The sequence below is a fragment of the Panicum virgatum genome, chromosome 3N (genome assembly GCF_016808335.1).
Source record: "Panicum virgatum strain AP13 chromosome 3N, P.virgatum_v5, whole genome shotgun sequence".
NCBI classification, from domain to species: Eukaryota; Viridiplantae; Streptophyta; class Magnoliopsida; order Poales; family Poaceae; genus Panicum; species Panicum virgatum.
In genome coordinates this window covers 53208922-53225637 of record NC_053147.1, presented here as the reverse complement: position 1 = coordinate 53225637, position 16716 = coordinate 53208922, and the positions used below count along the sequence as shown (strand labels likewise).

Genomic DNA, 16716 nt, shown 5'->3' with positions numbered 1-16716 from the left:
CCATTAATAATACATATACTTCTCGTATAAATACTTCCATCCTCCCCTCCAAACCTAATATTCATATGCCTCCTCCCTGGCTTCCTCCAATCGGCTGCCCACTCCCCTCTCTCTTTTCTCTCGCGTCTCCTTGCGACCCCACCACAGCGCTGCCACTGCTGGCTCCCTGCCACCTCATCACCTTCCCCCACCGCTGCCTCCCTGCTCCTTCCTATCCCTGACCATCGTGGCCTCCCCGCCCGTGCTCTAGTTGTGGATTCTCCCTCCGTCACAGCCTCCCCACCCCTCGCCGTTGAGGCTCCGGTGCGCCAAGGCTTTCATGCCCTCACCATGACCTTTACCAACAACAACGACGATGGAGATTGTAGAGCTTGGTCCAGCACTGTCACACCGGGCTGCTCGTACGTGCTGCGGGCTGGCACAGTATGACTAAACTCTAGTCGTATGCCTGGGCCGAGGATCCAGCATGCAGTGCCGGGATGGTACGGTAGGACCAAAGCTTAGTGCCTAGTCGTGTCGTGCCCGAACCGTGTCGCGCCAAAGCGGTGCTAGTGCCGGGTGCTGCCGTGCGGCCCCATTTGGCTATCTACAAGTAGTAGGGAGAAGTGACACACCGACGAGCAGTAGCCAAACTGAGCTGCAGGGTCAGATCGACCAGCTAACCGTGAACTAGTCAGCGTCATGCACGCGCTAGTGCATGGCATGTGCTGAGCTCAGCATGCGCCTTTTTCCGCGCGCGCACGGAAAAAAAAACAAATTGGCGCATGTCTCGTAGTGCATCACCCGTCCATCCCACAAAGATCAAAGTTGGGCACTGTGCGGGCGCCCATGACAGCTTACCTTCTCGATGGATCCATCTCTACTACACTCAGCTCCTCTCCACAAGCACTTGCATTCTTTCTTTCTTGTAGAGAGAGAAAGAGAGGGTAGAGAGAGAGACTAGTAGAAAGAGAAAGAGAGAGACTAGTAGTAGCTAGAGAGAGAAAGAGAAGTGTGCTAGTAGTGTAATGAGTAGCGTGTATGTGTACAAGCATTGGCCGTGCTTGTCGACCTTATATGAAAGGCACCCCTGCCCCCTTGAACATATTCTTCTCCTCTCTTCTTGCAGTTGCACCACCTCCTCCTCCTCCTCCTGCGCTCGCTCTCCCATGGTGTCTGGCCGCGGCGCGGCGCAACGCCACAAGAGAGGAGGAGGCATGAGAGGATGGTGACGTTGCTCCGTCCGCACCGCCACCACGCCCATGGGCCGGCCGCCGTCAGCGTTCGCCTCAGCAGAAGCCAGAGACACCAGCCGCCGCCGCCGCCGCCGCCCACGCCCAGTGCTCCTTGCCGCAGCAGCGTCCTGAGGCCCATGGCACAGGACCCCTCCCACCCGCACCGGCAGAGCAAGGACACCGCCGCGCCACCGTCGCCGCCGCAGCAGCAGGAGCCCGAGCAGCCAGAGATAGCGCCGCACCAGCCCGCGCCGCCGCCGCAGCCGCACCAGCCCCCGCCCGACGTCGTCGTCCAGGAAGCCGCCCCCGCCAGCACCAGCAGCAGCACCGGCAGCGACGTCGGCTCCTCCTGGCTGCAGCTCGGGATCGGCCCGTCCTCGACGTCGCCGCCGCCGCCGTCCTCGCCGCGGAAACGGCAGAGGACCGATGACGCGGCTGGCCCCTCGACCTCCGTACAGCCGGCCGCGCCTCCGGCGCCGCCGCCGCCGCCGCCGCAGCTGCAGCTCTCTCTACAACCGGGGCCTTCATCGTCCTCGTCCCCGGCAGCGGCGGCGGTGGCGGCGGCGCCGCCGCCGCCCGCCCACGAGGCCGGCACGTGGTTCCTGCTCCGGGCGGCGCAGAATCAGTGAGTACGACATGTCCGCCTTCCACGAGCGACTTGTCCGTACAATGTGGGTGGTTTGCTCATACCGTTGCCGCTGATCCATGCAGGAGGGATCCGCCATTGCCGCAGATTGCGAGGAGCTACTTGAGGGTTAGGTTAGCATCTCAACTCTCCTGTCGATCTCCATGTGCGTCTCCCTGCACCACCTACCATGTCCATGGTTCCCTCCCAATATTTTTCTGATTTGGAAACGAACCGGCCGCCGACGGCGACGAATTTGCTTAATTAATTGCTTTGCGTCAATTTAGGGGCTGTTTAGTTCCCAAAATGAAAATTTTTGAATGTCAAATCGACTATTTGACCAGATGTCGGGAGGGTTTTTCGGATACTAATTAAAACACTAATTTCATAACTCACCTGGAAACCGTGAGACGAATCTTTTGAGGCCTTTGACCGTATCATTAGCACATGCGGGTTACTGTAGCACTTATGGCTAATTATGCACTAATTAGACTCAAAAGATTCGTCTCGTCGTGTACATTCAAATTGTGCAATTAGTTTTATTTTTTAACTATATTTAATACTACATGCATGTGTTCAAAGGAGAGGTAAAAATTTTTGGGTGAAAATTTTTTGTAACTAATCGGGCTCTTAAGTTTTGATTATATATTCCTTTGATTAATCTGCTGTGCTGTTTGATCATGCCACATTGACCTGCTCTGGTGTTGATGGGCAGCAGAGACGGGAGGATGACAGTTAGAGTAGTGATGAGGTACCTGGTTAACAAGCTGGGCCTTGACGACGATTCACAGGTATGGCATGCATGTCGCCTCCCCATATTGCCATGTTTTTCTTTCCTTTTCATTGCTCGCTATATTTTGTTTATTTCACCTTCTTTATGATTTCCATATATACGCATATATGTTTTTCTTTGTTCGATGGGCAAATTGAGCTTGCTTATTAGTCGTTTTTAAAACAACCTTCTAGCTACTAGCTAGCTAGGACATTTTGGAGGATCATATATATGGCAAGTTCTTGGTTTGTTAATTGAGATGGATTTGTGTGAGCGAGTAAACTTTAATCTTGTTCGATTAAGATGATAAGCAAAAAATTTCAACCGCTAAGCTGTCACGCGCACGATCAATCGATCTTTAAACTGAAGACGAAAAGGCACTAAAAATATTGGCTCGAATAGGCTTCCTCGTCAAATTCCACGACATCCGGACCACTTGAGAGTACCATGGGAGTGTGGGGTGAGCTTGTCAGTCACTGTTAGGAAAAACTTCATAAAGTAAAAGACTTGTTGAAGAAAATACATTTATAATTATAAAAACATTACCTCCGCAAATAAATAGCTGCATTTTAGCCATTGAATATAGTTTGAAAGAGCCGCAATTTTTATGCTTATTAGTTTAGAAAAAGCACTAGAGAACAAGTTTGGAGGACTAGAGATGAAGTGACAGGTAGGAGGGCACAAATAAGGGCAGGGAGAAGGAAGTTACTACTAGTCACCTGCCCATTGGCTGCCACCATATATGCATCTGAATCTAACCTAGCTTCTAACCATCTAGCTTCTTGCTTTCTCTCTCTCTTCCCTCTCTCTGTTCTCCATTGTAGAGAAAGAGGGTGTGGTGTGTGAGTGAGTGCCTTTACCTGCAGCGCCAAATATTGGTAGGTGAAAGGAGCTTTAGAGCTACGGACAGTAGTTTAGATGTCGATCGAGGTTCCCATCCCATAGGTCTTTGTTGCTGTTGTTACAAATGGTGTAGGTGAGGGGTGTGCGTCTCACCTGTTACATCAGGAGGGGGAGGGCGCCCTCCCGGCCCGGACCACATGATTAAGGGCTCTATATTCTCTCTCTACACCTGTCTATGTATCTCTCTTTCTACCTCTCTCTATCTTCTCTCATCAAACTAAGCTTAATGCATGCTTTTGTGGCTGCCTCATTAAGGTTTGGTTTGGTTTCTTTAATTTCTCCTCTCTCTAGAGATCTTTGGACATCGCGCACCCCCACACATACACACCCCAATAATATGGAATATACACTGCTAGAAAATCTAACATTTGTACCGGTCAGCAACCCCCGTTTAGCACCGGACGGCTGACCGGTACCGCTTGGTCGGTACTAAATGGCGTACCATTTAGTACCGGTCAAAACGCCCAGTACTTAAGTGACCGTTTAGTACCGGTCCGTGTTACCGACCGGTACTAAACGGTTTTGCACCAAAAAATTAAAGGAAAAAAGGGATGAGCAGCTAGGAGGCCCTGCACACGCGCATCGTCGCAAGTCACAAATCACGCAAATTTCACGCGTAATATGCGCGTGCGCGGTCCGTGGGAATCGAACTCACGACCTCCAGCCTCGCGCGAGCCATCCTTGCCATCCCACCTATGCATCACTTGTGACTGGATGGGAGATGCATTCCTTTTGAAGTAACCCCTAGAGAACCATTTAGTACCGGGCCAATCCACCGGCCGGTACTAAATGTCGTATTTTAGTACCGGCCGGTGTTACCGGCCGGTACTAAATGGACGCGCTATTTTAGTACCGGCCGGTAACACCGATCGGTACTAAAATGCGACATTTAGTACCGGACGGTGGCTTGGCCCGGTACTAAATTGGCTAAGTGGGCTTTTAAATTTGGACCCGGTATTAAAATGGCATCGGGGCAAGTTTAGTGCCGGCCCAAAGAATGACCAGTACAAATAGCCAGGGACGAATGAGCCTTTTTCTGGTAGTGATATACACTGCCACACCACTGCTATAATATCATATATATTTTCACGTCCTTGATGTATAGTTGCCAGCTGTTATGCACCTCTCTTTAGGTTCATACATGCATTGCCCATGCATGATGGGAAGCTTAACTTGCTCACAAATTTTACCTGAAATGGAAGGGCCCAAGAAGCCCTGATCTTGAAGGAAATTAGTACTTGAAGAAGTGTGAGAGTGGTGTTGAGCTTACTTGAAGATATTACGGTCCACCCAAAGAGAAAAAAGGGGGCCATGTCTCACCTAATCCAGTGAAAGTCATGCACCATCCTATGCACCACAATGGCACAATGTGTAGTGCTTTTGCCTGTGGAATATATGCATGTCCCTGCCATGACCAGGAAGCAACCCTCTCTCTATATAGTCTCTCTGTGTGGAGGGACGATGTCATCACAATGGTCTCTGGATCCTTGCTGCAACCAGGCCGGCCAGGCTTGTGGTTGTGGACCTGCCATGCTTCCTGCAGGCTGCAGGCAAAAATATATAGACAAACAGTAGCTATCTTCCATTCTCAGGAAGGGGTGATAGCTCCAGCAACCTAGCAGCCCCTCTGATTTTTTTTCCTCCTCATTGAATGAGCTAGTAAAATTAGGTGCAAAGAAGTTAATCTGTTTGGATTAATTATGTGGAGATTAACACGTGTAGTGCTTTTGCCTGTGGAATATCTGCAAGCGCCTTTCATGACCAGGAAGCAACCCTCTCTCTCTATAGTCTCTCTGTGTGTGGAGGAAGATGTTAATGGTCTCTGTATCCTTGCTGCATCCAGGCCGGCTAGGCTTGTGGTTGTGGACCTGCCATGCTACGTGAAGGCAAATATATACAAACAGTAGCTATGTTGTTCCATTCTCAGGAAAGGGTAATAGCTCCAGCAACCTATAGCAGCCCCTCTGATTTTAATCTTTTTAAATTTTCTACCCATTGAATGAGCTAGTAAAATTAGGGGCAAACAACACTCCGATTTTTTTAGGGGGTGGGTCAAAATGTAAACCGTTGCTACAAATGGAGCGGGGTTACAATAGCAACCGATCCGCTCCTGGTAATGTTTTTTTTTGGGACAGGTCACCTCCTCATCTGCCCCTGAAAATCGGTGTCATTTTTAGGGGTGGGTACATTTTTAGTTGCGAAAACTAGGGGCGAGTACCATACCCTCTCCTAAAAATACATTTTTACCCACTTCTAAAAACCTTTTTCGTAGCAGTGGAAGTTAATCTGTTTTGATTAATTATTGGGAGATAACATGTACCTTTTTTCTTTGAGAAAGAGAGAAGTTAACAATATTATTCCTGGGCAACCACTAACCCTGCGTACACCACACTGCAGTACGAGTGTAGGGCACATCAGGATGCTGATCCTACAGCAGAGTACCTCTGATATTTGCGCGACTTCAGAACATTTTTCCGTTTCAGTGGGAACTCAGTTTCACCTATGTGCTGACATATTCGGTCCTCCACCCTCCATGCTGCAGGAGTTATTAGGGGGGAGGGTCAAAGTATTAGAAGTTGCATAAGAGAGCAACGAGAAAACTATTATTCGAAAAAAAAACTCTGAATGTTTATCTCTTGGTAACACAGAAAATCACAGCCCATAGATATCCAACAACACTTTAAGTAGAAAGATGCCTACCAGGGTAATTACCATTTTTTCTATATGGCCAAATAAAGCCAATAGAGGTCTATATATGCCCAAGCTAACAGTGTTGCTGCAAAAAACTGGAGACTGTCGGTGCTGCATCCTGCATGGGTAGTTGTTGAAGTCGTAGTAGCAGTGGCACCAGGGAACAATTTGTGGAGCTAGCATCACCTCAGCACAACAATATGGAGCCAGTTCCAACAGACAAAAAACGTCACATACCAAGACATTGAATCTGTAGCAAGTATTTGCTACATATATATACATCAACCTGAATACAATATCTGAATCCACTGTAAGTTATTTGACACGCGTACTTGTGCTTTTCTGTCACTCATATTATTATTCTAACAGGAACAAAAATGGCGAAAATGGTACAATTACTGAAATAAATATACTGAATGAAAAGATTGGACTTGATCGTCTAGTAATTAATAATAAAAAATGTGACTAGATAAATCACCATATATACTCGGGAATTCACGTAGTAGTTTAATTCAATCAGATCATCATAGTGCTGGAGGAATCCAAACTGGCGCTTTCTGATCGATTTCTGTAAAAGAGGGTCAAGTGATTCCTCAGCCCTACATTGTACTGGCCTCTACTTTCTAGTAAAGTAGATCCACATATGTAGAGCACTCCGGCATCTTAAATTTGATGTCTTGTTTCAAATCATATATACGCTATATGTACGTAGGCTTCAGTTCAATGGAGCGTAAGGGAAAAGTCAAGATGGTAATATTTTTGTCAACACTTAGTTAATAAATTTATTTAATTTTTTTAGTACAAATGCTTTTCGATGTTTTATTGCTGTCAATAATGCATGCATGGGCATGTATGTATTTGAGTAGAAAAAATGAAGTGGAGTAGCCATGCCTCTTAATTGTAAAGTATGCATCATACATGGAAACCTGATATTCTAAATTCTTCATTTAGTGAATAGTTGTGGGTTCTACTCTTACAAATTGCCACAAAGAAAAAAATTAGTATATATATACTCTTTAAATATATTATGCTTAAATTAGGTATACTATGTTTAAGAGTTGTGAAATATAACACAATAACATTAATAAGCACTATGATTAATAGATGCAAAAACTTAGAAATATCTATATATACAAACTGCACTGACAAATAATTAATTTTATTGAGTAACAGAATAATGCTATTTGTAGTTTTCACCTGAAGCAGGCTTATCTCAAGAAATAATTCTTAAGATTGCGCCGATTTGATCTAAAACTGAACACACATTACAGACTGTTTCTACATTAAGATAGTGTATAATTTATAATCTTTCATATCCTTATAATACATTACCTCTCCTCCGATGACTTGCACTAATAAAATTTTGTTGGAATCGGACACTATCAGTTGTACTTAGTATGTCGTTTTCAGCTCATTACATATTAAAAACATATGTGCAATGTCAAATTACAACTTTCAGTTAGGTGATGAGCTACATCAAATGTTATTTTCTTCAGTCAGTGTCCTTGGATCTTCCTACGTACACTTTCACTACTCTCTAAAATCTAAATTTAGTCTATCTAGAGCGGTAGGTGAGCCATGCATGTATAGAGCCTTAATTTGTTTTTTTATGTTTTGATACCTTCTAGTAGCTAGGCGGCTCATTATTCAACTTTTGTCTTCCTTTCATCTTTTTTTTATCACTTGTTGCTTTCTTTTGTTAAGTATTGGTCGCGGCTTTTTCTGATCTCTGTTGTGTAGGTATGTGTACATGATTATGCTTTTGTGGCATATAGTTTTGTCCGTGCTAGTGTAGTTGTTACCTAGTAGTATATATATGAAACCAAGATTCTTTGGTAAGCATTGTGCGGGGAAAAAATGACGATACACCAGCCGTTCTAGGCCTAGTCTAAAAACTTAGTTCCTGACTGAAAAAGCGAAGGTTTCATCATTTGGATTCGAACACTTTACACACTTTTCATTGTGCCTTTTCTACTTCCATCCAACTAAGCCAGGTTAATATGAACTCAGAAGGCAATTAGATAATCACTCTGTTCGGCTGCCTTGTCAGGCAACCAGCCAGCAGTGCTTTTCTCTCACACCAAATCAGCACCAGCCACCAACAACCTGCCAGCCAGCAATATTTTCTCTTATAATAGATTAGCACCAGCTACCAGCCACAGCCAGCCTAATAGAGCGAATAAACTCTGATCAATAGGTCCTTTTGAAAAGGTACACGTGCACCACAGTTTTATAATTTTGGGACAACCATACACAGGTGTCACTGCATGCATATCCATTTCTAAAGTGAATGTAATTCCAATGTGAATGATTTTGTTCGATGTCCCCTTTTTATTCTTCAACAATTAAAATAAATATATATATATATATATATATATATATATATATATATATATTAAAAAATATTATTCCTTTTTTGGTAAGAACAAATAAAACCCAATCCAAATAATTTTCTCTTTTAATTTGTGGCCAAACATGTGGGTTGCAAGATGAAGTAATTTAAGTTCGGTAAAGTGAGAATATAATCATGTATAGAACAGTGAACAATCACTACTAGAAAAGGACCATAGGTGCCGGTTAAAAATGAGCATAGGTACCGGTTTTGCAACTAGTACCCCGAAACTGGGACCAATGGTGATCGTCTATAACACCGGGTGAATCACCCGGTGCCTAAGGTCTTTTTGGTACTGGTGCCCTGCCCGTTCGCTAGCATCAATCCCGTTCCCTGTATCCTCTCCTGTTCTAGTGCAACAATCATTTCAAGAATCGACCACAAAATATTAAATCGACCGATACAAATTTCATAAATCTCACAAATCATTCAAAGAATCGATTACAAGATTGATACATTCAATACAATCCCACATGCTATCTCTATTTCAGAAAAATTTCAAAAAAAGAAGAAAAATTTCAATCCCACATACATTCAATACAATCAATTGTGAGCGAGCTGGTCCTCTTCTCCTCTTTCTTCTTCCTTGCTTCTCCTTCCTGGCTTCTTCCTCTGTTCTTGCTGCTGTGCAGGGGGCTCTGCTCCCGGGGCGTCCTCTCCTTCTCTCTTCTTCTTGGAGCAGGGGGGCTTGCGGACGACGGGATACCGGCGGCAGGCAGCGCATGCCATGGCGACCAGAGACGTGCGAGCGTGCCGGATCTGGAGGATGCAGGGGCGCTAGGGAGGTGCAGAGGCGCCGCCGTGGAGAGATCTGCCGCCCTGCCGGGCCTGCGCGCCCAGCCTCCACCGGATCCGCGCCTCCGCCGACGCGCGGCCACGCCGGGCCGCCGCTCCTCCCGCGTCGACGCACAGCCACGCCGGGCCACCACTCCTCCCGCGCCGATGCGCGGCCATGCCGGTACGCCGCTCCTCCTGCACGGCCACGCCGGGCCGCCGCTCCTCCAGAGGATTAGTAGAAAGAGATGAAAGCTAGAGAAATGAGAGGGGTAGAGAGACGAGAGAGAGAGGACGGCCAGCACTTGGAAATACCCAGACGCGAGAGGACATTGGTACCGGGTGGTTTTTCCACCGGTGCTCAATCTCAACATTTAGTACTGGTTTGTTTTATCACCCGGAACTAAAAGGGGTCTCTTTTATTGGTTCCGGGTTATGGCACGAGCTGGTGCCAATTCTTGATCATTGGCACCGGGTTGTGCCAAGACCCGGTGCCAAAAGCTCCCTTGAACATTTGGTCCAAATCAAAAGTACCAGCTGCCAGTACCGGGTGCAACGGCAGCTGGCACTTTTGGTTTGGACCGATGACTTATTTTCTAGTAGTGAATAGGAAGCCCTAACCACATTCCACTAGCTTGATCATCTCACTTGGCTCTTCATTCGCTTTTTTACCAGTTCGGTGTCCTCCAGCCACTGGCGGAGCTTCATGCGGGCCAAAGGGGTCCCTGGCCCCCCGACTGTGCAATTTTTACACGTAATGAATAGTAATTTTGATACTGTTCATTACTGTAGCAAAAGAGTGGCCCCCCCTCATTCTTCTGAAATCGGAGATCAAGCTCTGCCACTGCCTCCAGCCACTTCGGCGCGGCCTTTACTAGTAAACTTTGTACTATAGCCGTGTGTAATTTGACCATCTTACAGTGTTCATGCTTATACCATCATCACTCAACAAACACGACGACACCACTATGTTACCAACTTACCATCAAAACCTGCTAGTCCACCAGCAATATATACTACCCTCAGCTCGTTCTTAAATATAGGCGTGCGTGCTTAGCATTGCGTCACGTTTGTGTTTGGTTGAGCCGTGGCTTTTGAAAAAAACTATTATGAGCTGTGAAAAGTAGTTGTGGAAAAACATATGTGGGAAAAGCAGAAGACCGTTGAAAATCTGCTTTGTGGACCCAACATGTCATACACAACACTCCTACTCAACTCTCTCCCCCTCTCTCACTGACTAGTGGACCCCACTGGTCAGCTGGTTCTTCCTCCACGAACCACGGCACTCGACCACGGAGGCTTGTGCTGGTGCCGTACCTCGCCCACGGCGGCGCCCGCTCGCCCACGGCGGCCGCCGGATCTACATCTCACCGTGGGGGCCGCTGGAGCTCGCGCCGCTCGAGGAAGAAGCGGCGGCGGGGCAACTTCGCGGCGAGGCAACGGCGGTGAGACGACCTCGCGGCGAGGCGGCCTCACGCCGAGGCAACAACAGCAGGGCGAGCTCGTGACTGGTGGCGGCGGCGGCGGGGCGAAGGCAGCAGGGCGAGCTCCTGGTGGCTGGCGACGGCGGCGGGGCGACCTCCTTGCGGCCGGTGACGGTGGTAGGGAGAGCTTGCGGCATGACTGGGTGAGAGGGAGGAGAGTGACGGGAAAAAATAGAACACGAACCAGTATCTCATAACTAGTGACTGGTGGGTAATTTTTTTACCCAAAAACCACTGAAAGCAGGGGGTCCAAATGCTAGACAAAAGTTTCTTTTGGCTGTGGCTTTGGATAACAACCAATCCCTTTTGGTTGGACTGTTTCCAACCAAACACACCCTAAGAGTAGCGGCCACCTGGAGTCAGTTGTCCGTCACTTGCCGCTGCACTAGTGCACGGGCGCACAGCGCGCGGCAGGGCTCCCGATGGATGGGTAGTGGTGGTGGCCATGCCGGCCGTTGCTGGAGCTTTCAGGAATGGGGACGTGAGACCAAACACACGAGGATGGGACTTGTTCGATCGAGCCCGTTCGTACATGGCCACGATCATTCAGCAGCTCGCGCGCGTCGCGTCCCCGTCCATGCATGCATGCGTGGTGGCCGGCGATCCATCCATCGGTCATCGGTGGTGCGTGCATGCATAGCATGGAATAATTGGGCATGCATGCAGCACACGTATCCTTTTCAATCGCTTCATGCCTTGATGCACGCAGCATGCGATCCCATCATAATATTAGTGGTCTCTTCTCCCCTCCGATCCCGTGCCGCGCCCAGTTTTTGAAATAAAAGTAGTGGTTGGTATGCAGTGGCGCCTCCAGGAATTGATTAAGGGGGGCTGAATTTCTTCTTTCTTTCCCTTTCTTTCTTTTCCCTCCCCTTCTTCCTCATTCTTCTCCTAAAAAATGAAGGGGAGCCCAAAGAGGAGTTTCATTGTTTGGGGGGGGGGGGGGGGGGGGCTGAGACCCACCGCTAGATCCGCCCATATTGGTATGTGTATGTACGAATAGATTTGTGGAAGATCCACGTGTGCGGTCGTCACTTTAGTTTAAAGAGAGACCCTAGTTCTCACTTCATCTGGCAACTAGGTTCAGAGACCGGCTAGAAATCACAAAGTTATCTCGACCGATGCATATCTGATTCTACGTACGTCTCCATCGACCTGCCAATCACACACACACACACACGACGCTAATAACCTAGGGTTGGCCACGCACGCACATCAATCGCTGGGCACTGTATGTACCGAGACCTGCGGCGATCCGTGCTACATGTTCGGTGATGATTAGACGATCGATAGGAGAGTTCCCCATCGCGTCGTCGCGGTCCCCGTAATAAATCACGTCGAGGATCGGATACACCGTACCGGCTAGCTGTTGCGCTTGTGTATTCCGGCCGACGGATGGATCCCCCCACACACCGACACAACCAGTCATCGTTTCCTGGCCGACTGTGTGTACACACGGGATCTGACCGACAAACATTTACATGACTTGTCACGTCACCAATCGTCCGATGCATCAGAAATGGATTTTATGGTTTTGGAGCTGGTATTATTTTTTGTCCACATTTGGAAATTCCAACGTAGGATACATGCCTTCAACTTTTTTTTTCTAGTCCACTTGTGTTTTTTTTAAGGAAAACGTTAGGACCATGCATGCAGTTTCCTCAAACATGCACTACAAAAATATGCCCACTGTCCTCCGAGACAGGATATGCAAAACTCTGGTGTAAACCCTGCAGCTTCGTATGCAGCCATATACACTTTGGTCCACCACTACACACATACACGATAGATGCCTTTTGTATTCTACTAACCCAACATCTGAATCTGGGTTAGCCCAGAATTACCTGACAAGATATCCATATCATTGCCTCCACCTTCCGTGGTGTGTCCGTGTAACTGCCCATCACTTTTATTTGCTCATCATTCATCAATGGTAGCTGTTGTTGGTATATGCGGCATAAGCTTTACAAACATGTAGGCACTGTTGCAGAGCCAATATGGTAAATTTTAAAAATGTGATGTTTTACTTTGTTTTTAAAACTTACGCCTATAAAACTTAACTGCTCTAATTTCTAGTAAAGGTTCTAAGAAGATGCATTTACTTTCTTTTGTTAGGTAAATGAAATGATTAAGTGATGACTGATGAATTGAATGCTGATCATACATCTTTTAGATTCTGCTGCTCTCTTCTTCCATTTCATAGGTCCTTTTATGTCCATTTCCAATAGGCCTAAAAGAGAGTTAAAGTTACATAAATACGAGAAAATCCACCATTTGTCAAAGTAGATTTAAGAAATACCAAACGTAAAAACTATGATATCTGCCTGATTGTACCTGCTTTAGTTCCATCCAGGATTCACAAATCCAATGGAAGTATGTGCTATATTTTTGATAAAAAAATTCTTTAGACAGTAACAGACAGGATGTTTGTTAAAATTTCAGGGCCCAGTTTGCTGTAGGGTGCACAAAATCCTAAAATTACATATCAAACCTGAAAATGGCTTATTATGTTTAAAGCAAATCCATTCAATTTATTATCAAATTTTACTGCACTTTGAGCCTTAAGAGGGCACTAGTCCTAGATTGCATGCAATAAATCTTTTAAAATTTTATCCAACATATACAGATTGAACTTTTTTCAATTTCTAGACTGAATGCCACAACTTCCACTAGTAATTGTCACAAACACTGTTTTCGCAGCATCATTATAATACTGCAGTTAAGCATGCATGTGACATTGACTTCACTGCCACTGTGGGCACTTGTGAGCAGTAACATGCATGTATCTAGACCTTCCAAGAGAGGCCAACCACCCGAAGGTAGTTAGGTCTAGTTGTAGCTTGAAGCCTAGCATTCACCCAACCACTGAGCGCCAAGTGTCCACATAAAAAATATACGTGAAAAATATGCTTTACGTCCTAACCACTAGGCATGTCGTGTCTTGCTCCTTTGTTTGTTTCCTCAAGAAGTGTGGCCCATAACACCAGCATCAGTCCAGATCTAGTTATGCTAGCTCACAGCCAGCAGATGCTTGGCAGTTAGCTGCTGACCACTAAGCTAATGCACCACATGTTCCCGTGCCATAACTCTGAATTAAGCACCATAGTTTTTTTTGTGGCAATAGGAAGAGAAAATGAGAATAGTAATCAGTTCATTAACATTCCTACAAAGTGTTAATTAAGCCTTCACAAATAACACGTGAACACCCGAAAGAAAAGCAAGAACGATTAGAACGATAGATGGTAACGCATATAACAACATGAGGTAGATGCATGTGTTTCCCTTACCTGACAGCCATCACAATCCCAACAGTAGTTTCCTCAACCTTTGCACGTTGTATAATAAATTTGCTCTTTTTCGTGCCATTTGAATCTGAAAAGAGAAAAAAAAGTGGGGTAAAAAATTAGGCAGCATCTGGAGAATCATGGACAGGCCCCATCTCGCATCAGCAATAAAGAGATTAGTTCTTTCAACTGGGGCCCTTTCCTAATGATTGTTCTCCAGCCATTTTTCTCTGGTGAAACCAGGCCATCAGGCTCTGCTGCACCCACTGGATTGTTTTATTCTTTTGGAAGCCTTGCATTGTATTGCAGCCATTGGTAGCTTCATTGTTAGGTGTGGCATCAAGGGCTATGTTTATGATCCCAGTGGCTATTGGACTGTCACTGTTTGTAAATAGTGTACTGGGTAAGTGTATATATGGTATAACACTTCATCAGGAACTTACAAGCTGGACCTAATCCTGATTTGGTGGGAATTCATGTTAGTGTCTACCTCCCCTACACATAAACTTCTGGCAGTTTCAACAGAAGATAACTACAAAGACACCTATAGAAAAGGATAACTGCATTTTTCAAATTTTCTGAAAGGTCCCTTTGACCTCACGGAAAGCAGGGGAGAAATGTCCTTATCCTGTTTTCAGCAGAGTTGTGGGGATTGGGCGGTAATGAGTGGAGACATGTCTGATGTAGTTCAATGACAACGCAGAAGTGGAATACCTAGTTTTATGAAAGTCACTCTGATATGCACGAGCAGAGTAGCTTCATTCAATAACAAAGGAATAGCACCGTAGACTACTCATTTATCGAAACCTGATCATTTTCCCTTGCAACAAAATAAGTTATGAAAAATGAGGTTTCTACTAAAACTGTCCCAGTTTGGCTTGGCTGGTAATATAGTGAAAAGTTATGATGCAGCACCTTTCTTCTCTTGAGAAAAGCTCACATGTAGTGCATCAGATTGTATGAAGAATTGATTTACTAATTAGATTTCAGATCTTGCTCTGGGTGACACTTCAACCACTCAAACCCTTAAAAAGGAATATAAAAAGAACCCAGGTAATGGCAAGCAAGAAATTGGAATGCATCAATCATTTGTCCAGATTTAGCATCTAATGTGAACAAGTACTGAACTGGCAAATAATTTTGACCAAAAATACATAAAACAGTAAATGACACTAGGACAAAACGGTATATTTTAGTTTTTTTCTCATACATGAATAATAATTTATTGTGTGCTCATAACCTTTGCTTCCGCAATCATAATGATAGCAAGAATGCTTGACAGTAAAAACACATTAGCTTCCACAATCATGATGATAGCAAGAATGCTTGACAGTAAAACTCATTAACATGTATCTGTTTATGAAATGCAGTTAGAGATTACCTGTCGAGGGCAGCGCCTTCTGCCAACGATGACCCTGCAGCAGGTCCGCGACACTATTTGGCGCCCTGTGCCAGCTGAGGCCGCAGCGGTTTTGCCGGCCCCTGGCTCACCAAGCACAAACCAGATCATGACACTGTATTACGGCAGAAGCTAGCACCTGGAGAATGGAGCATCAACAGACACAAACAAGTTTTCACACTGTAATTAGTTTTCACTGCCCACAGGAACTGATCCCCTTTTTTCCCCTCCCCTAACATCTAATCCTCACCACAGAATTCACTGAGAAAGAACAGTAGAACACCAAGGATGGTAGATTATAGGTAACACCCAAATGTAACTGTACTTCAAAACTCTGAGAAATAATTCTTTCATATTTATTTAGTTCAAAGATTTATTTTGTTCCAGTTGTTTTGCCCTCTTTGCTGCCATACTGAATCCAAGCATTTGGAAATAAAGAAGTGTCGTAAATCTAGGTTCCAGTAAGATTTTTACATGCTTTTAACCTAGAGAAATAAATGATGGGAAAAACAAATGTTCAGGACATAAGAAACATATCTACAGCACACCAAGAAAATACAAATGTAAAATAAAAATGGGTATATGATAACCAAATGATGTTGCAATGTAGCACAATGGAAGCGCCATGAAGCAGCATCCCGTGTTCAGGTAGCATGTCAAGATCAATGAAAGAGTCAGGGAAGTAGGATGTCAACATCAAGGACAAGGAAATGCAAACAATTGCTCACAAGTCAAGATACAAAAGAGAGGAATGCACGCGAACATAACCAAGCACACATTAGTGTACCTATGACACCTACCCAAGGTGAGAAAGAAAAGGAACAACGATAGCAATGCAAAACAGGAAAGCCTGAAAATGAAATGAATAGACAGAAGACTAGCAGGGACTCAAAGTACATTCGGTACTCACTGTGCTATGCAGCATGAAAATAATCAATAATACAAAATCTAGCACCATAGGTATCACCGACAGATCACAGATGGCATGCTTAAAATATGGGGCTAATTAATGGTAGAAAGCATGGTTAAGAATCTCCAGTGTGGCATGCAAGCAATGAACAAGACAAAGTTGAAGCAATGGGGGTAGGTCCCTTCAACACAAGACAAGGCACCAATACCAGCAGTATCAACTGCCACAGTGCACACCGACACTTGATGAAAAGAAAAGGATCACACAA

General features: G+C 45.5%; 1 protein-coding gene and 1 long non-coding RNA gene across 3 annotated transcripts; one reads left to right on the top strand and one right to left on the bottom strand.

Annotated features, from left to right (window-relative positions):
- Positions 1–928: 928 nt before the first annotated feature.
- On the top strand, positions 929–16003 carry LOC120666169 (protein LAX PANICLE 2-like). 2 transcript variants are annotated; one of them, XM_039945959.1, is made up of 4 exons: positions 929–1839; positions 1926–1973; positions 2555–2630; positions 15510–16003. In XM_039945959.1, exons 1-4 carry the CDS (start codon positions 1205–1207, stop codon positions 15672–15674), a joined length of 924 nt encoding a protein of 307 aa, XP_039801893.1. In that variant the 5' UTR covers positions 929–1204; the 3' UTR covers positions 15675–16003. The 2 variants fall into 2 exon arrangements, with proteins under 2 accessions (XP_039801893.1, XP_039801894.1); XM_039945960.1 differs by having other exon boundaries at positions 936–1839; positions 2558–2630.
- LOC120666171 lies at positions 12198–15466 on the bottom strand. The gene is made up of 3 exons (XR_005671604.1): positions 14143–15466; positions 13020–13085; positions 12198–12836 (listed from the first exon to the last, which is right to left on the bottom strand). It is a non-coding gene; the product is annotated as an uncharacterized LOC120666171 (long non-coding RNA).
- Positions 16004–16716: the final 713 nt, after the last annotated feature.

What these genes read in the sequence shown, in the direction of transcription:
- LOC120666169 (XM_039945959.1), top strand. Translation starts at nt 1,205, where the DNA reads ATGGTGACGTTGCTCCGTCCGCACCGCCACCACGCCCATGGGCCGGCC. An exon ending in CTCCGGGCGGCGCAGAATCA is followed by an intron (nt 1,840 to 1,925) that starts GTGAGTACGACA and finishes TGATCCATGCAG; the next exon opens with GAGGGATCCGCCATTGCCGC. An exon ending in GCCTTGACGACGATTCACAG is followed by an intron (nt 2,631 to 15,509) that starts GTATGGCATGCA and finishes TATGAAATGCAG; the next exon opens with TTAGAGATTACCTGTCGAGG.